This window comes from Oncorhynchus masou, chromosome 15 (assembly GCF_036934945.1).
Source record: "Oncorhynchus masou masou isolate Uvic2021 chromosome 15, UVic_Omas_1.1, whole genome shotgun sequence".
Lineage (NCBI taxonomy): Eukaryota > Metazoa > Chordata > Actinopteri > Salmoniformes > Salmonidae > Oncorhynchus > Oncorhynchus masou.
Window position 1 is genome coordinate 20,972,969 of NC_088226.1, and position 25,988 is coordinate 20,998,956.

General features: G+C 42.5%; 1 protein-coding gene across 5 annotated transcripts; it reads right to left on the reverse strand.

Moving 5' to 3' along the window:
- Positions 1-10,009: 10,009 nt before the first annotated feature.
- On the reverse strand, positions 10,010-15,497 carry il2rb (interleukin 2 receptor, beta). Of its 5 annotated transcripts, none has more exons than XM_064988626.1 (10): positions 15,264-15,497; positions 14,091-14,172; positions 13,815-13,932; positions 13,607-13,691; positions 13,268-13,361; positions 12,832-12,968; positions 12,355-12,532; positions 12,016-12,160; positions 11,670-11,742; positions 10,010-11,058 (listed from the first exon to the last, which is right to left on the reverse strand). In XM_064988626.1, the coding sequence occupies exons 2-10, from the start codon at positions 14,158-14,160 to the stop codon at positions 10,363-10,365; spliced, it is 1,596 nt and encodes a 531-aa protein (XP_064844698.1). In that variant the 5' UTR covers positions 14,161-14,172; positions 15,264-15,497; the 3' UTR covers positions 10,010-10,362. The 5 variants fall into 5 exon arrangements, with proteins under 5 accessions (XP_064844698.1, XP_064844699.1, XP_064844697.1 ...); XM_064988627.1 differs by having other exon boundaries at positions 15,250-15,497; XM_064988625.1 differs by having other exon boundaries at positions 14,091-14,176; positions 15,250-15,497.
- Positions 15,498-25,988: the final 10,491 nt, after the last annotated feature.

Here is a 25,988-nt window from a genome sequence, read left to right on the forward strand (position 1 = left end):
GGTGTAACTGAGTCAAGTTTGTTGGCCTCCTTGCTCGTACACACTTTTTCAGTTCTTTTTCAGTTCAGTTCATTTTCTATAGGATTGAGATCAGGGCTTTGTGATGGCCACTCCAATACCTTGATTTTGTTGTTCTTAAGCCATTTTTCCACAACTTTGGAAGTATGCTTGGAGTCATTGTCCATTTGGAAGACCCATTTGCGACCAAGCTTTAACTTCCTGACTGATGTCTTGAGATGTTGCTTCAATATAACCTAAGTGTATGTAAACTTCCGACTTCAACTGTAAATCGCTGAGGAATGGGGCTGGAGAAATGTAACCACTATAAAATTCATAGACAAAGCTATGGATGCAAGGACTGACAATCCATGAGATCAAAATTATGGTTTTAACCATGTTCTGAGGCATATTCAGTGTTTCTTTACAATTGCGTTGTTTACAAACATTGGAGAAGAACAAGCATATATTTGGGGTTTTGGTGGGGTAAGACACAGTTGAGCTAAGCTCATAAGATATTTAGAAGTTATATTCTTCAAGAAGCAATGGGTATATATCATTAATCTAAAGGTCAAAAAATCTATGTAACAACTGCAGAATGCCCTTTTAAGGTAAGCCAATCATTGTTTTAGGTCTGTTATTGTTTCCTTGGCTGTACATTACAAGGCAGAGGATTTATTCTATTGCCACCTGGTGGTAAAAGCTGACCCTACAATAAAACGGTTTAAAATTCAGTTTTTCCTGTTTCGTATCATAATTAACACTGTAAAAGTGTGAAAAAAATGTATTAGTGTTATTTCCTGAAAACACACAGGGCCTTCTAATCAGCAGGTTTGCATGGGTGGGAGTTTTGGCTTTCCATGGTGATATTACTTTGCAGTAAATTGGTTAGTAGACCACTAACAAACAGAGTTCCGAACGTCTCTGCCAATAACAGCTAGTTTTAAGTTTTCTCCTCCTTACTCAGACCACTACCAGACAATCCAAGCAAAATGCTTGTCAGGAAATGCAGCTCTGACTCGGGTTCTACTGTGGTGAAGTGGTTCCACAGCCTTTCCTCTACTCGGAGCCAGGTTTTCCTGTGTCTAGCCTTCTCAATGTCAAGCCTGTACTTTGTTTTTGTAACCATGGTTAAATAATATTGCATTATATGCATTATATGTGGTCATGCTAGACCTGTTCTGGCTACATCCCCATTTGCTATAGGAGAAGGACAGGGATGGTTGTGTATTCTGAGAGGTTTTTACCAGGTTCAGCCCAATTCAACTCTCTGTTCCTCTTTGAGCCTTGTGTTTCCTACAGTATCTCCTCATCGGGCCCCTAAGTGTATGGGGGCAACTACAGTTGCATCACGGGTACATGTAATGGCATAGACTTTGGGAGGTTGCCTGAAGCTGATTGCAGTAGTAACATAACCATTAATGCCACTTGGCCAGTTGCAGGCCTAAACCAAACTAGTGGTCTGGCTGATGTGTGGTGGATCTGTGGACCCAAAAGAGTACTGATACCCATTCTTAGAGGAGACTGGCAAGGTACGTGTGCTCTGACCAGTTTGATAATTCCACTGACCATTGTTAATGTTACTGCTGAACAGCTGTTGGGTTCTGTATCCAGGGGACCTGAAAACATTCCATCCCATGGGAGACATAGACGTAGTGCTCCATGGACGGAGGATGTAGTTGACATACACACTAATCTGTTGGGGGTGCCTGTTGGGGTTCCTCATGAATTTCAGGCATTGGGTAGGAACGATGGACTCTGGCACTTACTACCTATTATGCGTCCAGCCATAGTGGATGCAAGACAGACTGCATGGATTAATTATATCTACTATAATCAACAGCGTTTTCTGAATTACTCCCGTGATGCACTCACTGGTATGTCTGAACAGCTTGAGGCCACATCTAGGGTTGCCAGACAAATATGCTTCTTTCCAGTCAGGGGGGTGTCTGCAAGATGTTCGGTGAACAATGTTGCACGTATATTCCTAATAACACCAGTCCAGATGGTAGTATATCTAAGGCCCTTAGCGGGCTTGATGCACTATCTTCTGAAATGAGGACCATGGCGGGGGTGGAGGAGTCTGGACTGTTCTCTTGGTTGGGAGCCTGGTTTGGTAAGTACACTGGTATGGTGGTTACTGGATTTCTGACCCTAATTCTTGTATTTTTATTATTGATGTGTTGTGCTGCTTGCATCATACCATGTTTTAAGAAGTCTGTTACAGATGTGGTGAAGGCTTCAGGCATGATGCCTTTGCTTGATGCTCCAGTTGGAGATGCTGATACTGAATCAAGTTTTCAGGGGAGGATGGGACTGACTGAGGATGACCCATGGTATGCTGTGGGTGAGGTAGTATAATAAATATTACACCACCACAGTTCCATCTTTTACATTTTTGTTTTATGATACGTTTTCTTTCCAGTATGTTTGTTCTCCCTGTTGTGAAGGTTTGGAGTCCCTGGGTGGCATGGTGCCCACCTGGTGCAGGATAGGAATAGCTGAGAGGACCAGATGGTTTATAATAATGCTTTGCTCTGCTTTACTCTGTTTTCCATGACCAAAGTTTTATCCTACATCTTACATGTCAATAAACAGTAAAGTCTTATCCTGTTTTTGTCAAAAGGGGGGAGACAAAAGCATCACTTGTTGATTTGTATTTTTTCTTGAATTTTTCTTTTCTGTTTTTCTGTAAAAACATATATAATAATAATAAGAAGAATTATGTTTTATTAATAATAAACTTTTTATTGTTTTCATGAAATGCTATTAACATATTACTATGTTGGGACCGCTGAAATAAAGGATAAATAAAGGAAAACGTCCCTATCGGACGGAACAGATATGACAGGTGGTTACACAAAGGAAAGTGGGTTGGGTTTGAGTGAAAGAGCGTGAAGACATGAGGAACAAAGGGAGAAGCCATGCTATCGTAAATACAGTATCTTATGCATTCTAAATTACCACCCATTTGGAAAAGGAAAATGCAATAAATATTTACTCTGAGCTGCGCTTCAATATGGTGGTGGTAGATGGAAGGCCATGTTGCCCAACAGAGTCCTTTGAAGAGTGTCTCTGTGGGTGAACGGGATACGTTGTAGTGTCGTCGTTTTATGGTAGATGGGATACTCTGTCCGTCCTTTCCGAGCCCATGTTTTAAGCTGCTGTTGCTCACTTAACGGCTAGGATGTCTAATTTCTTTAGTGAATAAGAGTTCAAAGTTCATACTATTAACAACCAAAGCTCACACTGAGGTTGGCTTAGTTCTGTAGTTGACATGTTAGTCCTTTTCAACGTATGGACCGTCGTCCTATCGTCCTCGGAACAGGAGGTTACATTTTAATCAAGGGCTTATATAGTGGAGAGAGAGAAGGGTGTGTTTCATAGTTTATAACCCATGTCTCTTCACAGGGGCGGGCCACTGATTGAGCAGAACCCTAAACTTATGAAAACCCAAATCTCTCATTTGGAAGCTAAAATTACATTTAATCTTTTCACAAATAATTTTATATTTACCATTTGAATTGCACAACAATTCCATGTGAATATGATAACTATAATGTGTAGACTTTCCCAGATACAGTTTAGGTCGTCCTGTCATCAGTCATAATGTCTCAGATGACAACCGAATGGACATCATATTCATTAAGTATGAACCAGTATCAGTATCATTAAGTATCAATCAATTAAGTTTTCAACTGGTTCTACTACCGAAATATGGTTCCTTTCCCTCCACTTGTTTGATGTTCCCAGACTCTCTATGTTTAACAAAAGCTATTCAAGAGTCCCTCTGTAGAGTCAAGAGTGAGAGAAGAGAGAAAGGTATTTATGGGGGGGTCATAAACCTTACTCACCTTACTCACAGGCCAACATCATGACACCAGCCATCCTGGTCAGACTGTTCTCTTTGCTACCACTCAGCAAGTGGTACCAGAGCGCCAAGTCTAGGTCCAAGACGCTTCTAAACAGGTTCTACTCCCAAGCCATAAGACTCCTGAACAATGGTCAAAAAATGGCTACCCAGACTATTCACATTGCCCCCTTCTCCTCTCCACACCACTGCCACTCTCTGTTGTCATCTATGCAAAGTCATTTTAATTAACTCTACCTACATGTACATACTACCTCCACTAACCGGTGCCCACGCACATTGACTTTGTACCTTTAATTACTTGTTACTTTTATTTCTTATACTTATCCATATTTTTTTAAACTACACTGTCTGTTACGGGCTCATAAGTAAGTATTTCACTGTAAGGTCTACACCTGTTGTATTCGGCGCATGTAACTTATAACATTTGATTTGATTTGGCAATGACTTGTAACAAGTAAAACAACTTTTTCAAGAGTGCGAAAGTCAGCGGTGGGGACATGGTGTCACAGTTAAATGTCAGACCACATACTAATACACAAACTCACACACACCTGACAGGACATGTTTACACACACAAATGCACAAACGGATCTAATTTCACACCCCAGCATTCATAAGCCACAACCACCCTTAGATCTGTTACACAAATACACTCTGAAATCAGAACACCTCCCCCACACAACTCACAGGCCCACGCACACAAAAACATGCACACATACACACACAAACATATACAGTTGAAGTCGAAAGTTTACATACACTTAGTTTGGAGTTGTTAAAACTCGTTTTTCAACCACTCCATCAATTTCTTGTTAACAAACTATAGTTTTGGCAAGTCGGTTTAGGACATCTACATGATGCATGCCACAAGTCATTTTTCCAACAATTGTTTTACAGACAGATTATTTCACTGTATCACAATTCCAGTTGGTCAGAAGTTTACATACACTAAGTTGACAGTGCCTTTAAACAGCTTGGACAATTCCAGAAAATGAACTCATGGCTTTAGAAGCTTCTGGTAGGCTAATTGACATCTTTTGGGTCAATTGGTGGTGTACCTGTGGATGTATTTCAAGGCCTACCTTCAAACTCACTGCCTCTTTGCTTGACATCATGGGAAAATCAAAAGAAATCAGCCAAGACCCAGGATAAATAATTGTAGACCTCCACAAGTCTGGTTCATCCTCGTGAGCAATTTCCAAACACCTGAAGGTACCACGTTCATCTGTACAAACAATAAGTATAAGTATAAATAAGTATAAATAAAGAAAATATAAACATCTTGGGACCACGCAGCCGTCATACCGCTCAGGAAGGAGACGCGTTATGTCTCCTAGAGATAGACGTAATTTGGTGCGAAAAGTGCAAATCAATCCCAGAACAACAGCAAAGTACCTTGTGAAGATGTTGGAGGAAACAGGTACAAAATTATCTATATCCACAGTAAAACAAGTCCTATATCGACATAACCTGAAAAGCAGCTCAGCAAGGAAGAAGCTACTGCTCCAAAACCGCCATAAAAATGCCAGACTACGGTTTGCTACTGCACATGGGGACATAGATCGTACTTTCTGGAGAAATGTCCTCTAGTCTGATGAAACAAAAATAGAACTGTTTGTCCATAATGAGCATTGTTATGTTTGGAGGAAAAAGGGGGGGGCTTGCAAGCCGAAGAACACCATCCCAACCGTGAAGCATGGGAGTGGCAGCATCATGTTGTGGGGGTGCTTTGCTGCAGGAGGGATTCATGAACTTCACAAAATAGATGGAGTCTTGAGGAAGGAAAATTATGTGAATATATTGAAGCAAGACATCAGTCAGGAAGTTAAAGCTTGGTCACAAATGGGTCTTCCAAATGTGGAAAAATGGCTTAAGGACAACAAAGTCAAGATATTGGAGTGGCCATCACAAAGCGCTGACCTCAATCCTATAGAACATTTGTGGGCAGAACTGAAAAAGTGTGTGCGAGCAAGGAGGCCTACAAACCTGACTCAGTTACACCAGCTCTGTCAGGAGGAATGGGCCGAAATTCTCGCAACTTACTGTGGAAAGCTTGTGGACGGCTACCCGAAACGTTTGACCCAAGTTAAACAATTTAAATGCTACCAAATACTAATTGAGTGTATGTAAACTGCTGACCCACTGGGAATGTGATGAAAGAAATAAAAGCTGAAATAAATAATTCTCTCAACTATTATTCTGACATTTCACATTCTTAAAATAAAGTGGTGATCCTAACTGACCTAAGACAGTGCATTTTTTGCTAGGATTAAATGTCAGGAATTGTGGAAAAACTGAGTTTAAATTTATTTTGCTAAGGTGTATGTAAACTTCTGAGTTTAACTGAACATCCACACCAGTGGAGGCTCCTCAGAAGAGGAAGGGAAGGACCATCCTCAGTGAATTTCATTTTTTAAATGGTAAAACAGTTCAAAAGCTTATTTTTTTAAATAAAACTATACTAAATATATTCACGTCACCAAATAATTCATTCAAACCCACTGTTGCAATGAAGGTCTACAATAGCCTCAACAGCACTCTGTAGGGTAGCACCATGGTGTAGACAGAGGACCACTAGATTCCATCCTCCTCTGGGTAATGATAGCTAACACAGTTCCGTACAGGTTTTGCGTATCGCAACTTTCAAACGAGGCTACGATAAAAACTAATGGGACTGTAGCAACTGTGTTGGCTTCAAAATCTGGGGTTGTAAACTACTTTTCTATTACAGCTTTAATTGACATGGTAATAGAGCAAATGTATTTGAGAAACGTTGAAAAAACTGACCCTTCTAACGCTGCACAATACATTGTGACGTATCAGTGAAAGGGACAGGGAAAGGGGGATACCTAGTCAATTGTACATCTGAATGCATACATTTTACGCATCATCTCTGCAAGCCGTCATGACTCTCAAAAGTTGCGAGACAGCCGCAGTTTACTTGTGAAGATCATTTTAGCGCCGTCCTAAAAACCCTATTCAAAAAATAATGACACATTATATAAACTCTTTATATTGTCCTATAGACATTTTAGAGGTGATAAATTGGAGTGAAAAAAGCAGTTTCCCCACACGACATCTCTCCCCCCTTTCACTACTAAGTAGCTTTCGCTTCCCCCACCACAATTTTTCAAAAGACTTGGTGGAGCTCCATTGCCTCCTTCAATCATGCAGAGACGGGCAGCATGAAATTCGCATCATTGGTTTTGATGGAAAGCAGAGAAATTGTGCTTTACAATGGTAATAATATCACATTTGACCTGGAAGTATTCATTTTTGGGGGCGCTAAAATATGGTCACGTGTACGGAACACTGTCAAGTATGGAAGTTTGTTAGTTATCAAATCAAATCAAATTTTATTTGTCACATACACATGGTTAGCAGATGTTAATGCGAGTGTAGCGAAATGCTTGTGCTTCTAGTTCCGACAATGCAGTAATAACCAACGAGTAATCTAGCTAACAATTCCAAAACTACTACCTTATACACATAAGTGTAAAGGGATAAAGAATATGTACATAAAGATATATGAATGAGTGATGGTACAGAGCGGCATAGGCAAGATGCAGTAGATGGTATCGAGTACAGTATATACATATGAGATGAGTATGTAAACAAAGTGGCATAGTTTAAAGTGGCTAGTGATACATGTATTACATAAAGATGCAGTAGATGATATAGAGTACAGTATATACGTATACATATGAGATAAATAATGTAGGGTATGTAAACATTATATTAAGTAGCATTGTTTAAAGTGGCTAGTGATATATTTTACATCAATTCCCATCAATTCCCATTATTAAAGTGGCTGGAGTTGAGTCAGTGTGTTGGCAGCAGCCACTCAATGTTAGTGGTGGCTGTTTAACAGTCTGATGGCCTTGAGATAGAAGCTGTTTTTCAGTCTCTCGGTCCCAGCTTTGATGCACCTGTACTGACCTCGTCTTCTGGACGATAGCGGGGTGAACAGGCAGTGGCTCGGGTGGTTGTTGTCCTTGATGATCTTTATGACCTTCCTGTGACATCGGGTGGTGTAGGTGTCCTGGAGGGCAGGTAGTTTGCCCCCGGTGATGCGTTGTGCAGACCTCACTACCCTCTGGAGAGCCTTATGGTTGTGGGCGGAGCAGTTGCCGTACCAGGCGGTGATACAGCCCGACAGGATGCTCTCGATTGTGCATCTGTAGAAGTTTGTGAGTGCTTTTGGTGACAAGCCAAATTTCTTCAGCCTCCTGAGGTTGAAGGATGCTGTCTGTGTGGGTGGACCAATTCAGTTTGTCTGTGATGTGTACGCCGAGGAACTTAAAACTTACTACCCTCTCCACTACTGTTCCATCGATGTGGATAGGGGGGTGTTCCCTCTGCTGTTTCCTGAAGTCCACAATCATCTCCTTCGTTTTTGTTGACATTGAGTGTGAGGTTATTTTCCTGACAACACACTCCGAGGGCCCTCACCTCCTCCCTGTAGGCAGTCTCGTCGTTGTTGGTAATCAAGCCTACCACTGTTGTGTTGTCCGCAAACTTGATGATTGAGTTGGAGGCGTGCATGGCCACGCAGTCGTGGGTGAACAGGGAGTACAGGAGAGGGCACAGAACACACCCTTGTGGGGCCCCAGTGTTGAGGATCAGCAGGGTGGAGATGTTGTTACCTAACCTCACCACCTGGGGGCGGCCCGTTAGGGAGTCCAGTACCCAATTGCACAGGGCGGGGTCAAGACCCAGGGTCTCGAGCTTGATGACGAGTTTGGAGGGTACTATGGTGTTAAATGCTGAGCTGTCGTCGATGAACAGCATTCACACATAGGCATTCCTCTTGTCCAGATGGGTTAGGGCAGTGTGCAGTGTGGTTGAGATTGCATCGTCTGTGGACCTATTTGGGCGGTAAGCAAATTGGATTGGGTCTAGGGTGTCAGGTAGGGTGGAGGTGATATGGTATCGTTACATTGACTTCAATACAAAACATAGGAGGCTCATGGTCCTCAACCCCTTCCATAGCCTTCACAGTAATTATGTCAACTTCTGGAGGATGTCCTCCAACCTATCAGAGCTCTTGCAGCATGAACTAAGATGTTGTCCACCCAATCAAAGAATCAGAAGTTTAGTACTGAAAGCATAAGCTACAGGAAGGTAGCACTGCAGTGCATACAATGTAGTTGACTCAGAGAAAGACAATAGTTGAACAGTTTTGAACAATTTAATTTCTTCCAAAATGGAGGAGAAAGAGTGTTTTTCCAGTTTCACTTACTTAGCTAGCAAATGCAGCTAGCTAGTTTAGCACTCAAACAAGATGCTAGATATGACTATTCAACACAATATTGGAACACTTCCAATTCAAGGTAAGCTTTAAGTTTTACAAATGTATTGCCACCGGGGCACGTTCTAAACTGCTTACTGACTGAACACTAACTTTACTGCATGACTGTAGCAGGTTTACTAACACATTAGAAGGTTCTATTAGCTATGTTGACTGACGTTACTTTAGCTAATATGGTGACAATGATGTAGGCTGTGTGTGGCGGGTATGATATTGTCCGTCTTGGAAAGGTTTTTTCACATGGTCACATGCAGCTGATGTGTTGTACACTGAAGTCCAAAAGCGAAGGGAAAAGGTGAGAGTAGGAGAGTGCATATATGCAATAAGGAATACAACGTGGCTGCTATGAAAGTGAACTGTGTTTACACGTGATCAAGGGTGTATTCATTCCACCCACCGATTCTGTTTTAAAAAATTGAACGAAACAGAGATAAAAATACCCAAATTTGTACATTAGAAACTCTCAATGACTACACCCTATATCCGCTAGATGCAGGCAAGAGTGTGCAAGACAGTATTGAATGTGTCACTGTCTGTCACTGTCTGTCTGTCTTAACTTTAATTTTTCTCTCAACCTGTGTGCACCTACATTGGCTGTAACAACCTCATGATGGGTATAGAGAAATGTTGAGTATCACGTAGTAGCATAAACCTATCGATGTTACATTGAACTGGGTGAAATGAATATGAATGACAGTCATCCAATATGCTGTAATAGAAATATGGCCATGCTCATAAAAAAAAGGTCCTCCCTCATCTGAAACGGAACTGACCGCCACTGATGCACACACACGCAAACACACACAGCAGGACCACTTTCCCACTAAGGCCACATACACAGGAAGTTTAAGGCTGACCCACTTCTCTTCTGTCAGAGGTTTTATTCAGGACTTCATACAAACAAGCTGTCAGTGAACACATTTAAAGACAAAAACAACTAGCAGCACTAACTATCTGAGATAAAGTAACAATGCTTTGGCAAACCAGCTGCCTCAATAGTAGTACAAGTGATATACAAAATGTATATAAAATACAAATAAGCTACATATTTAGAACTCTACAATATTTTCCATGTTAAAAATTATTGGTTTGTACCTGCATTATCAGCCTTGTCATAGTTTGCACAAATAATCCGTTCAACAGCTAAACTAAAATGCAAATTGAGTGAAAAATGGATTGTTCAAATAGACTTGTTGCTGTAGGTATTCTGCAGCTCTTCAATGGTCAAATAGCCAATACAACTTTGTTCCACTGTCATTGAGGAGGATCTGCCTAGAGCAGCCTCTACTGGCCAGGCATTGTAACTGCTGCTAGACGCCATGGCAGAATTTGACTCAGGATTTTGAAGGGGGATTTGGGGGAGACTCAGGGGATGGTGAGGGCCTGGGGGGATCCGAGCAGGCAGGGAGACTGGTAAGACAAGAGGGGCAACTGGAACCACATTCCTCTCCTTATCCTTCTTTCCTTCCTCTTCCAGCTGGTCCTCCCCCTCTACGCTCTCCATGCCGAAACCAGAGTCTGGGCTCAGGGGCTGGCTCTGCAGCCGACCGAGACGCTCCAGGCGCTCATAGGAGGAGGATGTGGCGGAGAGAGAGCTGTGGTCCCCCTGGTAGGTGAAGTAGACGGGGCAAGACTCGATGAAGATGCTGCTGGGGTATTTGGGGTAGAAGTAGCCGATGTTGGAGAAGCAGGAGGACTGGCCGCTACTGTTCCAGCCATCAGAGGGAGTGTTGGGGTCAGAGTGTAGGAGAAAGGCCGCGGTGGTGGAATTGGTGACGTCCCAGACTTCTGTTCCAGACACCTCCGCGGGGGAGATGTCCTCGCAGGGCTGGGCAGTGATGAAGGACTCTGGAGCAAACAAGGGGCTCAGCCATTTCTGCATGGGGAGGGCCAGAGACACACGTCAGTATCCGCCTCTCTGTACAGTGTCACAGATTTTGGTGAAATTGAAAGTTATGCTTATACTTAGGCAAAATGACAAAGGATAAATATGTTAATGCATCTACACTGGCAAGTGTCAAGTTTTGAAAGTTGCTGCAAGATCAGTGTGTGGTTGTTCGTACGTCTAAAATGAGGGCATGTGTGAGTTTATTGGTGTGTTATTGTGTGCATGTAGTAGAGAGTGTGTATGTCTGCATCTAACTTAATGCAAGGAATTCAAAGCAACAGAAACCACACAGGGGCCTGTGCTCATGACTAATGTTTCCCTTTGGTTTTTACTGTGGCTGGGCACCATCCTTTTACTGGCAACTAAAGAGGCTGTTCCAAACTGTAAGCATCAAATGTAAGTAAGTAGTAAGTCAAGTTAAATAAGGACATAAATGCGGATATATCCACTCAACCAGGTTCCAGAATATTATATTAGGCCGTCCACTAGGTTTTCATATCAAGAAAACATTCACGCCAGTGAATAACGCCACATACACAGAATTTTATTGGTTCAAGAGGTTTCAAGTTTAGCACGAAGTTGGAGTATTTTCCAGGTACCTGAAAGTTTCCACCGTGGACAGAGTTAAGTGGCTGGAAGTACTTGGCGGGATCAGGCACATACTGGTGTTTCCTATAGTGCACCAAAACAACATGGATTTTAATAAGGCATTTTGGGTCTGTCCCAGAATTAACTTGACACTACATACCCAAACAGACCTAAGGTCCTGAACGCAAAATCTGCTTCGTATTGGATAATGTAACCAATGATAAAAATCAAGCCCCAGTCATCAACACGGCACAAGACCAAATTAACTCACTGAGCCAAAGGTTGTAGGTCTCACTCCTGATCTGACCCAACAATACATACATATACGCATATAATCCACCTTTACGCATTACTCACCTATTGTTTGTATGAGTTTTGTAGAAGACCAGCAACATGACAACAATGAGCGTGAAAAACGCACCACTCAACACCAGCCACAAAGTCAGGTCTGGGGACACCAGAGAACGGGAGCACGGTTGGAATGTAGGTCTCAGAAATGCATCTGGATTCATTTAATGCAATTAACATGGGTCGTTAACAGAATTTGAGACCAGCAAATTAGTTTTATTCCTATATGGGCTGCATGAACTTCACCATGCACCGACTGTCAGTTTCTCTGGATAAGATAGAGTCTTCTGCATGACTGAACATACAGTAGATGTAAAGTTTTAGTTTGTGGCAAGGCATCAAACGTACCAAAGGTTGGTGAGACCTCGTCCTCTGATGTCCAGGAGGCAGTGGTGCTCCACTCACTCCAGTGGCTAGAGGGGGGTTGGGTCGGCTTGACTCTCACCCTGATGTGATGAATCCCACTCTCCTCCACATCCAGCTCTATCCACGGTTCATGATTTAGTCTGGTCAAACTCCAGGCCTCCTGACAAAGAGAAAGGTAAACAAAAATAAACATAATCACTACAAAGCTACAAGACTCTCAAACTATTTAGGCTGAAATCCAGATTTGAGATGAGTGTGTTTAACTCAAATGTACATGCTTTGATGTCTATGGAAGCGAAGATTCCGCCAACAATCACAGCTAAATACTCAGGCGCCAGTATTATTCATGACTACCCACTAATTAGATTCACTATAACTCATTCATCAGTATACTGCGTGTTCAGCCAATACCACACACTTTCACACCCACCCACCAAATGGTTTGTCTTTCTCACTCACCCCCCATAGCTGGTCTTCCCTCTTCACCTTGACCTTGAACTCATATTCATAGATCTTCATAGATAGCGGACTACCAGCACTCCAGGTGGCATTAGTCCCATTGATGATGACCGGACTACCAGGAGGATGCATCTTAACTGTAAGGAAACAGAGGGAGATGTCACAGTCATCTAATACCATGAAGTGGAAATATAGAGGAGGCGGTTTGGTGAACTATAGTCAGGTGATGGGTAATCTTGTCTGAGACCTGTCATTTAGCAGATGCTTTCCAAAGCAACGTTTACATTGATAGTGGCACATAGATTCAGTATTGAATATGTACCCATGCAAGAATCAAACTCCCAAATGAACCAGTGAAGAAGAACGGCTATTTAGTGAGAGGCTACTCTCGCAGGTACACTAGACGAAAGAGGACACTGAAAAAGTGGACACTCACTGTGGTTGATAGGTTTGTATCTTATGAGCTTTGCCGCCTCAGACCCGTCACACTCCACCTTAATGATGGGGAGGTGCTCGGCTGAACTGAAATACTGTAGAGAAACAGTCAGAAAGCAGATGGCATGTTTATTAAAGTAACAACTCCTTGCATCTGTTCTACATGTGTGTGAAAATTCGAATTTTCACAAGCAGTTATTGAAAATATACTTCACATTATATATTTAGTTAATTTTGAAAAATAAAATAGGAATAGACAGATTGATAGAAAACAATGAAATTGATATGTACAATAACATATGGAGAATTACATATCATTCTGATATCAGGAAAAACTTACATGGCCCTCAAAGACAATACTGCAGCCTCTGAGAGAATGACCTTGCACCGGCCTATCCAAGGGTTTGAGATCGCAACTACTATTGCTATACAAAACAAAATAAATTAAAAGTAAAATATTACACAGGGATGCATTTATACCTCAAAACACAATGCCGTCATTTTCTGTATTGCAGTAATAATAAAGACAAAATAAAAATATTCCTTACAAAAGATTGTTAAAGTTCTCTTTTGTACCGAGGAGCTGACAGGCCACGTCTGGATCTACTGCCGAGCTGTTCCACACACATGTGATGTTGTTGATGTAGTCATTCACACAAAACAGTCCTTGGAGGGAAAGACAGCAAAGGCAAACCAAAAATATTATTGCTGTGCGTTCTATGCAATCAATAAATTGTGTTTCTCCACATGGTGTAAGTACTGTTTGTTTTTCACAGATCTTATCTGAATGAGTAGGCTGAGATTAACATGTAGTCACTAGTTACCTTGGAGGTTGTGAGTGAAGCCTGGTGGGACAGAGAGCAGGAACAGCAGGTGAAGCATGGACCACATCATTACCGCCACTGTCTAACTGGAAAACAAAAGACGGCATAGATTAAGAAACTGTCACTTACAGAGTGTTGGCCATTACCACCACTGCTTAAATGTAAAACAAAGATGATAAAAACTAAAAGATGAAGAGGCTGTTATAGCAGAGCATTGGAACACCAGAAACATTTAGACAGTACAAATCCTATCAGTTGCATAGAACAGCAGCAAATACATGACACTGGTAAGGGAAGTCCTGACTTGATTGTATTCAACATTAAAATCTTTCCGTCACAGGCCCAATACCATTATTACCAACTGTCATCCCCTTTGACAGCAGTACATGAAGAGTTTAAGTAGGCACTTAAAGGCAGCAGCGGAAAACTCCTCTTGAATCGATATCTGTACAGAATACACATTCATCCAGAGACTGCCGAATACTGCATGACCTAATGTTAAACTCTCAATGAGAAAACCTTTTGTACCCTTGTCTCCCCTGAAAAGGCTGATGTTCAAGTTTGTTTGCACCAATAGACTGCTAAAAAACTAGACAGTCTAAACACTATCCTCTTGAGTGCTTGTTAGATTCACCAGGTTGGCCTAGATGTAAAGAACAAACGTGTATATATATATATATATATATATATATATATATATATATATATATATATATATATATATATATATATATATATATATATATATATATATATATATATATATATATATATAATACACACACACTATTGATGTATTGTCACACGCCAGAAATGATCAGTGAAATGTGTTGTTTTACAGGGTCAGCCATAGTAATACCAAGCAAATTGGTGTTAAGTGCCTTTCTCAATGACACATCAACAGATGTTTCACCTTGTTGGCTTGGGTATTCAAACTAGCGACCTTCATGGTGGCTCAACACTCTAACCGCTAGGCTACCTGCCGCCCTAAGGATTAGTTTTAAATTACTACATTACAATGATGCGGCTGACACCTAGATGATAACAAGAATGATACAGGGATACTCAATGTTTTTTTTGTTTTTTTTAAATAAAATGTAAATCTAAGTTGAATCTTACAAAAAGTGCTCATGCACATGCAAACAAATTGGTACTCTACCTCGTCAGACTTACCCTCTTAGTCAGGGTCGAAGTGTCAGCACAGTCCTCATTCTGTTCTACTTTCTTTGCTCTGTTTTTACTATTTGACTTTTGCAGATGCTCTCTCCTCTGTGTCCTTAGTCTCAGGTAGGTCACTTAGCGACCGTCTCTCTCTGTGCCTCTAGCGCTCTCTCACTCTGTCTCTATCATTCTCTCCTGCTCCCTACTGCTATCGCGCTCGCTCTCTCTCTCTCTCTCTCTCTCTCTCTCTCTCTCTCTCTCTCTCTCTCTTTCTTTCCCTCTCGATTGAAGTGCCCAATGACATTTAATGGTGACACACGTAACCACAACCTCTCGCTAAGGCTGACATTTGCCTATGTCTTGCAGGAAGCCACACAAAACCCTGAAGATTTAAAAAACAAAAACAAAAAAAAAACGTATAATTACCATTCTCTACAACAGTGTTTATCAACCTTGGTCCTGGGGACCCAAAGGGGTGCCCATTTTTGTTTTAGCCCTAGCCCCCACACACCTGACTCAAATTAAAGGCTTGATGATGAGTTGATTAGTTCAATTAAGTGCATTAGTGCTTGGTCCAAAACAAAAATGTGGTAGCCCTTCCTAGGACCAGGATTGAGAAACACTTCTCGACAACACATACTCTACGAGCAAAGCCATTAGGCCCCTGAGACCCTTTATGTGTTAAGGTAAAAATAGTGAATACACCACATCCTGTTTCAGTCGAGCACCAGTAAAGTAGGCTAGAACAGAGACTCAGGTTCACACTGAAATGTCAGGTGGTTTCACAAATTGCAGCACCAGATTGGCAGAGTAACACCACGATCACACCGACAGCGTCAATGCATTTTGGTACAACAGAAGTACATTCATTTCCAATGGAACGCTACATTTGCCTTGTAACATTGCATTGGAGAGGCAGTTGCAGTGCGTTCTGTGTGGTATATACGTTGGATTGTATTCGAACTGGAACTTATGCTCAAACTGTATGCTTCGACAGCTCGACAGAAATTGTAGCAGAAGGTGAACTTTTGTTGCACACATCCAGATGAGGCTGTGTCCCAATTTGCGCACTGACACTGTCGGTGTGATCAAGGCGTAAGGTGAATACACTACAATTAGACGTGTGTTAAAATATACAAATGTTTTCCAATATACTGTAGATCCCTCATGAAAGCAAGTCAGGTCACAAAAAGGTTTCAAGCTAGTAGTAAATGGATAGTGGAGTCAAAAGATCCTTGTGAAAGTCAATAAAATGCAGAAGTAGAAATGGCAATAGAAAGATGAACTGAGTTGGTATGACAATGCAAAGGTCATCGGACATCTCATTTTGTAGCCATAGACAGACCCGCTTAGTCCTCATAGATGAGAGTATTTCTTTGTCTGTGGTGTCATGCAGCACGATACCCATTTCCTCCATTGTTGGATTTCTATCACATACTTACTATGTTATGTGACATACAAAACAACATAAGCAAAAGGTAGATAGCTATTTTATGTCACACAGTTACATTAAATGCTTTGTATCAATCAATGTAGTGGAATGAATTTGTATTGAAAATGAAAATGATCCTTTTATCATAGAAACCGATGGAAACCTACTTGTTACAACATTACAAAATGCATGCTGTCGTAGATGCTTAGCACACTGAGATGAGCAGGTCCTGTGAAGTCTATCTGCATATCTTAACTCATGCTTTATCTTTTGGTACAGGAGGGCATTGTAGAAACACTCTTTATGTGAACGGTGAGAAACAAAGTATTCAATAAGCAAAGTGAAGTTCAGGCTTATGTCGCAATAACTGCCTGTTTGTTCACAGAACGTGAGTGAATGCATTGGTTTGGCCATGATGGCACTTTTGACACCCCCAGATATATGGGTTCTGGCTGAGTACTTTCCACTCTGCAGCATAGGTAAAGGGAGGCTTGCAGAAGAGAGGCGGGGGTGGTGTAGGTGACACACACAACGCTTGTTGAAAGGTCAGAGTCCGCTTTGTGGCAGGAAGTTGGAGCCAGGCCTCAATGTTATGTGTAATTTGTGTACAGAGGCTATAAGAAAAACAATCTCCATCTGTAGACCACGGGGGGGGGGGGGGACGACTGTGGTGTACGATGGGAGGAGGTGAGAATAACGTTTTGTAAAGAGAAAGTGTACTAATCATATCACAACAGTTCTGAAGTTTGCTAACTATAGGCCTTTTTGAGGTCTTGCTCGAAAAGTCGGGTGTTAAGGTGCAACATGTTATTTTTCAGACTGTTGTCCACCAGATACAATGAAGCACCACATGCAAACTATTATTACCTCATGAACACGGTAGTGTTCTCCGTTTTGCTCTAGGGTGCCCATAAGACTCGTCAGAAGATAGCCCGATACCTGTTAAAAAAAGCACCCCCAAAAAAAGGTTAAATATGGGCAAAAAATATATGTAATCATTTCCTGATCTTTCTTATATCTCTCAGATATAGGACAAACACACTTACTTTTGATGTATTTTTCAACTATGTATTTGTCCATGTGCTATGTTGTCCATTTGTCCATCTGTTAATTGCATTATCAATGGGCTATTAGCAGTAAGGACAAATTCAATGTTTCATGAAATAATAAGAAATTCAATAAAAAGATACCCAAAGGGCCATAACATTCTAAATCAAATAGCTAAATGATCATTGGTATGACCATCTTAAAACAATTCCATATGTTAGCTTAGTAGAAAGTGTTTGGTAATTACTATAAGTGGGGCCCAGATTCTATCATTCTAATCAGATTGAAATCATATCCTAAACTCCACAATGAGTCTCATTTGGTGTTCAAACATTTCATTTTAGAAATATTATATACTTGGTAGCCTAATTGGTTTTCTATTTTTAGAATAGAGTGAAAAGTTACGGCTGGGCTAAGACTTTTAATTCAAAGCCACATAATGAAAGTGCTTGTGACACCCACACTTATTGAAAATAAGATACTTGTGTATATATAGTGTATGTGGACACCCCTTCAAATTAGTGGATTCGGCTATTTCAGCCACACCCATTGCTGACAGGTGTATAAAATCAAGCACACAGCTATGCAATCTCCATCTTCAAAGGGGGAGACACTCTAGACCCAAACTGTTGCAGATATACACTGCTCAAAAAAAGAAAGGGAACACTTAAACAACACAATGTCACTCCAAGTCAATCACACTTCTGTGAAATCAAACTGTCCACTTAGGAAGCAACACTGATTGACAAATTTCACATACTGTTGTGCAAATGGAATAGACAACAGGTGGAAATTATCGGCAATTAGCAAGACACCCCCAATAAAGGAGTGGTTCTGCAGGTGATAACCACAAAACACTTCTCAGTTCCTATGCTTCCCGGCTGATGTTTTGGTCACTTCTGAATGCTGGCGGTGCTTTCACTATAGTAGTAGCATGAGACGGAGTCTACAACCCACACAAGTGGCTCAGGTAGTGCAGCTCATCCAGGATGGCACAGCAATGCGAGCTGTGGCAAGAAGGTTTGCTGTGTCTGTCAGCGTAGTGTCCAGAGCATGGAGGCGCTACCAGGAGACAGGCCAGTACATCAGGAGATGTGGAGGAGGCCGTAGGAAGGCAACAACCCAGCAGCAGGACAGCTACCTCTGTCTTTGTGCAAGGAGGAGCATTGCCAGAGCCCTGCAAAATGACCTCCAGCAGGCCCCAAATGTGCATGTGTCTGCTCAAACGGTCAGAAACAGACTCCATGAGGGTGGTATGAGGGCCCGACATCCACAGCTGGGGGTTGTGCTTACAGCCCAACACTGTGCAGGACGTTTGGCATTTGCCAGAGAACACCAAGATTGGCAAATTTGCCACTGGCGCACTGTGCTCTTCACAGATGAAAGCAGGTTCACACTGAGCACGTGACAGACGTGACAGAGTCTGGAGGCGCCGTGGAGAATGTTCTGCTGCCTGCAACATCCTCCAGCATGACCGGTTTGGCGGTGGGTCAGTCATGGTTTGGGGTGGCATTTCTTTGGGGGGCCGCACAGCCCTCCATGTGCTCGCCAGAGGTAGCCTGACTGCCATTAGGTACCGAGATGAGATCCTCAGACCCCTTGTGAGACCATATGCTGGTGCGGTTGGCCATGGGTTCCTGCTAATGCAAGACAATGCTAGACCTCATGTGGCTGGAGTGTGTCAGCAGTTCCTGCAAGAGGAAGGCATTGATGCTATGGACTGGCCTGCCCGTTCCCCAGACCTGAATCATGTCTCGCTCCATCCACCAACGCCACGTTGCACCACAGACTGTCCAGGAGTTGGCGGATGCTTTAGTCCAGGTCTGGGAGGAGATCGCTCAGGAGACCATCCGCCACCTCAACAGGAGCATGCCCAGGCGTTGTAGGGAGGTCATACAGGCACGTGGAGGCCACACACACTACTGAGCCTAATTTTGACTTGTTTTAAGGGCATTACATCAAAGTTGGATCAGCCTGTGGTGTGGTTTTCCACTTTAATTTTGAGTGACTCCAAATCCAGACCTCCATGGGTTGATAAATTTGATTTCCATTGATATTGTTTGTGTGATTTTGTCAGCACATTCAACTATGTAAAGAAAAAAGTATTTAATAAGAATATTTCATTCATTCAGATCTAGGATGTGTTATTTTAGTGATCCCTTTCTTTTTTGAGCAGTGTATATCTATCCTACCCTGCCTTTCTAAAGTCTTTGAAAGCCAAGTTAACAAACAGATCACCAACCATTTCGAATCACACCGTACCTTCTCCTCTATGCAATCTGATTTCTGAGCTGGTCATGGGTGCACCTCAGCCACGCTTAAGGTCCTAAATGATATCTTAACCGCCATCGATAAAAGACAATACTGTGCAGCAGTCTTCATCGACCCGGCCAAGGCTTTCGACTCTGTCAATCACCACATTCGTATCGGCAGACTAAACAGCCTTGGTTTCTCAAATGACTGCCTCGCCTGGTTCACCAACTACTTCTCAGATAGTGTTCAGTGTGTCAAATCGGAGGGCCTGTTGTCCGGATCTCTGGCAGTCTCTATGGGGGTACCACAGGGTTCAATTCTCGGGCCGACTATTTTCTCTGTATATACAGTGCCTTGCGAAAGTATTCGGCCCCCTTGAACTTTGCGACCTTTTGCCACATTTCAGGCTTCAAACATAAAGATATAAAACTGTATTTTTTTGTGAAGAATCAACAACAAGTGGGACACAATCATGAAGTGGAACGACATTTATTGGATATTTCAAACTTTTTTAACAAATCAAAAATGGAAAAATTGGGCGTGCAAAATTATTCAGCCCCTTTACTTTCAGTGCAGCAAACTCTCTCCAGAAGTTCAGTGAGGATCTCTGAATGATCCAATGTTGACCTAAATGACTAATGATGATAAATACAATCCACCTGTGTGTAATCAAGTCTCCGTATAAATGCACCTGCACTGTGATAGTCTCAGAGGTCCGTTAAAAGCGCAGAGAGCATCATGAAGAACAAGGAACACACCAGGCAGGTCCGAGATACTGTTGTGAAGAAGTTTAAAGCCGGATTTGGATACAAAAAGATTTCCCAAGCTTTAAACATCCCAAGGAGCACTGTGCAAGCGATAATATTGAAATGGAAGGAGTATCAGACCACTGCAAATCTACCAAGACCTGAGCGTCCCTCTAAACTTTCAGATCATACAAGGAGAAGACTGATCAGAGATGCAGCCAAGAGGCCCATGATCACTCTGGATGAACTGCAGAGATCTACAGCTGAGGTGGGAGACTCTGTCCATAGGACAACAATCAGTCGTATATTGCACAAATCTGGCCTTTATGGAAGAGTGGCAAGAAGAAAGCCATTTCTTAAAGATATCCATAAAAAGTGCAGTTTAAAGTTTGCCACAAGCCACCTGGGAGACACACCAAACATGTGGAAGAAGGTGCTCTGGTCAGATGAAACCAAAATTGAACTTTTTGGCAACAATGCAAAACGTTATGTTTGGCGTAAAAGCAACACAGCTCATCACCCTGAACACACCATCTCCACTGTCAAACATGGTGGTGGCAGCATCATGGTTTGGGCCTGCTTTTCTTCAGCAGGGACAGGGAAGATGGTTAAAATTGATGGGAAGATGGATGGAGCCAAATACAGGACCATTCTGGAAGAAAACCTGATGGAGTCTGCAAAAGACCTGAGACTGGGATGGAGATTTGTCTTCCAACAAGACAATGATCCAAAACATAAAGCAAAATCTACAATGGAATGGTTCAAAAATAAACATATCCAGGTGTTAGAATGGCCAAGTCAAAGTCCAGACTTGAATCCAATCAAGAATCTGTGGAAAGAACTGAAAACTGCTGTTCGCAAATGCTCTCCATCCAATCTCACTGAGCTCGAGCTGTTTTGCAAGGAGGAATGGGAAAAAATGTCAGTCTCTCGATGTGCAAAACTGATAGAGACATACCCCAAGCGACTTACAGCTGTAATCGCAGCAAAAGGTGGCGCTACAAAATTTTGCACGCCCAATTTTTCAGTTTTTGATTTGTTAAAAAAGTTAGAAATATCCAATAAATGTCGTTCCACTTCATGATTGTGTCCCACTTGTTGTTGATTCTTCACAAAAAAATACAGTTTTATATCTTTATGTTTGAAGCCTGAAATGTGGCAAAAGGTCGCAAAGTTCAAGGGGGCCGAATACTTTCGCAAGGCACTGTATATATCAATGATGTCGCTCTTGCTGCTGGTGATTCTATGATCCACCTCTACGCAGATGACACCATTCTGTATACCTCTGGCCCTTCTTTGGACAATGTGTTAACAAACCTCCAGACGAGCCTCAATGCCATACAACACGCCTTCTGTGGCCTGAAACTACTCTTAAACGCAAGTAAAACTAAATGCATTCTCTTCAACCGATCGCTGCCCGCACCCATCTAGCATCAGTACTCTGGACGGTTTTGACTTAGAATATGTGGACAACTACAAATACCTAGGCGTCTGGTTAAACTGTAAACTCTCCTTCCAGACTCGCATTAAGCCTCTCCAATCCAAAAATTAAATCTAGAATCGGCTTCCTATTTCATAACAGAGCATCCTTCACTCATGCTGCCAAACACACCCTCATAAAACTGACTATCCTACCGATCCTTGGCTTCGGTGATGTCATTTACAAAATAGCCTTCAACACTCTACTCAGCAAATTGGATGCAGTCTATCACAGTGCCATCCGTTTTGTCACCAAAGCCTGATATACTACCCACCACTGCAACCTGTATGCTCTTGTTGGCTGGCCCACGCTTCATATTCGTCGCCAAACCCACTGGCTCCAGGTCAACTATAAGTCTTTGCTTGGTAAAGCCCCGCCTCATCTCAGCTCACTGATCACCATAGCAGCAACCTCCTCTAGCACGTGCTCCAGCAGGTATATTTCACTGGTCATTCCCAAAGCCAACTCCTCCTTTGGATGCACTTCCTTCCAGTTCTCTGCTGCCAATGACTGAAACTAATTTCATAAATCACTGAAGCTGGAGTATATCTTCCTCACTAACTTTAAGCATCACCTGTCAGGGCAGCTTACTGATTGCACCTGTACACAGCGCATCTGTAAATAGCCCACCCAACTACCTCATCCCCATATTGTTATTTTTTGCTCATTTGCACCCCAGTATCTCTACTTGCACGTTCATCTTCTGCACATCTATCACTGCAGTGTTAATGCTAAATTGTAATTATTTTGTCACTATGGTCTATTTATTGCCTTACCTCCATAATCTTACTACATTTGCACACACTGTATATAGATTTTTCTATTGTGTTATTGACTGTACGTTTCTATATCACGTGTAACTTTGTTCTTTGTGTCACACTGCTTTGCTTTATCTTGGCCAGGTCGCAGTTGCACCATAGTACCCTCAAAGCTCATCACTAAGCTAAGGATCCTGGGACTAAACACCTCCCTCTGAAACTGGATCCTGCACTTCCTGACGGGCCGCCCCCAGGTGGTGAGGGTAGGTAGCAACAAATCTGCCACGCTGATCCTCACGACTGGAGCTCCCCAGGGGTGCGTGCTCAGTTCCCTCCTGTATTCCCTGTTCACCCACGACTGCAAGGCCAGGCACGACTCCAACACCATCATTAAGTTTGCAGACGACACAACAGTGGTAGGCCTGATCACCCACAACAATGAGACAGCCTATAGGGAGTAGGTCAGAGACCTGGCCGGGTGGTGCCAGAATAACAACCTCAACGTAACCAAGACTAAGGAGATGATTGTGGTTTACAGGAAAAGGAGGACTGAGCACACCCCTATTCTCATCGACGGGGCTGTAGTGGAGCAGGTTGAGAGCTTCAAGTTCCTTGGTGTCCGCATCACCAACAAACTAGAATGGTCCAAACACACCAAGACCGTTGTGGAGAGGACACGACAAAGCCTATTCCCCCTCAGGAAACTAAAAAGATTTTGCATGGGTACTAAGATCCTCAAAAGGTTCTACAACTGCAACATCGAGAGCATTCTGACTGGTTGCATCACTACGGCAATTGCTCGGTCCCCGACCGCAAGGCACAACAGAGGGTAGTGCATACAGTACAGTACATCACCGGAGCAAAGCTGCCTGCCATCCAGGACCTCTACACGAGGCAGAGTCAGAGGAAGGCCCTAGAAAATTGTCAAAGACCCCAGCCACACCAGTCATAGACTGTTCTCTCTACCACTGCATGGTAAGCGGTACCGGAGTGCCAAGTCTAGGACAAAAAGGCTTCTCAACAGTTTTTACCCCCACGCCATAAGACTGCTGAACAGGAAATCAAATGGCTACCCGGAATATCTGCATCTGTTCATCATATATGCATAGTCACTTTAACCATATGTACATACTATCTCAATCAGCCTGACTAACCGGTATCTGTGTGTAGACTCGCTACTGTTTTTCACTGTCTTTTTACTGTTGTTTTTATTTCTTTACATACCTATGGTTCACCTAATACCTTTTTTGAACTATTGATTAGAGCCTGTAAGTAAGCATTTCACTGTAAGGTCTACACACCTGTTGTATTCGGCGCACGTGACAAACTTTGGTTTGTAAATGAGAGCTTGTTCTCAACTGGCCTACCTGGTTAAGTAAAGGTGAAACAAAAAATATACAAGAAAAATAAACAAACATTAGCAGTAAAATGGCCTAACTGAAGAGCTCAATGACTTTCAATGTGGCACCGTCACAGGATGCCACCTTTTCAACAAGTCAGTTTGTAAAATGTCTGCCCTGCTAATGCTGTTCCGGTCAACTGTAAGTGCAGTTATTGTGAAGTGGAAACATCTAGGAGCAACAACGGCTCAGCCACGAAGTGGTAGGCCACATAAGCTCATAGAATGGGATCGCCGTGTGCTGAAGTGCGTAGCACGTAAATATAGTTTGTCCTCGGTTACCACTCACTACCGAGTTCCAAACTGCCTCTGGAAGCAACATCAGCACAATAACTGTTCTTCGGGAGCTTCATGAAATGGGTTTACATAACCAAGCGCCGCATAGAAGCCTAAGATCACCATGCTCAATTCCAAGCGTCGGCTGGAGTGGTGTAAAGCTTGCAGGTATTGGACTCTGGAGCAGTGGAAACACAATCTCTGGAGTAATGAATCACACTTCACCATCTGGCAATCCTTTGGACAAATCTAGGTTTGGCGGTGCAAGGAGAATGCTACCTACTCCAATGCATAGCACCAACTGTAAAGTTTGGTGGATGAGGACTAATGATCTGGGGCTGTTTTTCATAGTTTGGGATAAGCCCCTTAGTTCCAGTGAAAGGAAATCTTAATGCTACAGCATACAATGACATTCTAGAGAATTATGTGATTTACAACTTTGTGGCAACAGTTGGGGGAAGGCCCTTTCCTGTTTCAGCATGACAATGCCCATCGTGCACAAAGCGAGGACCATACAGAAATGGTTTGTCGAGGTTGGTGTGGAAGAACTTGACAGGCCTGCACAGAGCCCTGACCTCAAACCCATCGAACAACTTTGGGAGGAATTGGAACACCGACTGCGAGCCAAGCCTAATTACCCAACATCAGTGCCCTACCTCACGAATGCTCTTGAGGCTGAATGGAAGAAAGTCCCTGCAGCAATGTTCCAACATCTAGTGAAAATCCTTCGCAGAAGAGTGGCTGTTATAGCAGCAAAGGGGGGACCAATTCCATATTAATGGCCATGAATTTGGAATTTCCCTAATTTGACACCACAGTCAAGAAATATGTAAGAGTAACATGACGCACCAACCCCCCCACTAAATGTCAGCAGGAGAAAGGGGAACATGATCTTTTGAGATGAATTATTAACATCTCAGTATTCCTTCCTCTCGGCACAGTATGACAGTTTGTCTTATTGTTGGGTGAGTTAAGTGAATCAGTATAACTTCAAAAAACACCTTTTATCCTCTAAAGCCCCAGTATGGATAGTCTCTATAGCCTCTAGACCGAACACGGCAACAAAGATAGAGAGGTTGTGACAAAAAAACAGTTTCTGTGGTTTTACATTGAAACCACGTCAGTGATGCTGCCACTTTGCATTAGTCTGCTACTTCTTCATGGTAAAAAGACATCCAAGACAAAAATCCCCTCCAACCGTTGTCATCCTTTGAGCATTTTCATTCTTTTCTGTTTCATTCATTCCATCAGTTCTTATTCTTGTCATTTCAGCAACTTCATTGATAATAAGGTCAGGGGGATTACAGCTACTTACATGTACATTTGAGACTTGTGCACAGATTAAG

Excerpts from the sequence above, each read along its gene's own strand:
- il2rb (XM_064988626.1), bottom strand. The coding sequence starts at position 14,160 with ATGATGTGGTCCATGCTTCACCTGCTGTTCCTGCTCTCTGTCCCACCA. Across the intron at positions 13,692-13,814 it reads GAGAACTTTAACAATCTTTT|CAATAGTAGTTGCGATCTCA; the intron begins GTAAGGAATATT and ends TGTTTTGTATAG. Across the intron at positions 12,533-12,831 it reads GGGAAGACCAGCTATGGGGG|GAGGCCTGGAGTTTGACCAG; the intron begins GTGAGTGAGAAA and ends TCTCTTTGTCAG.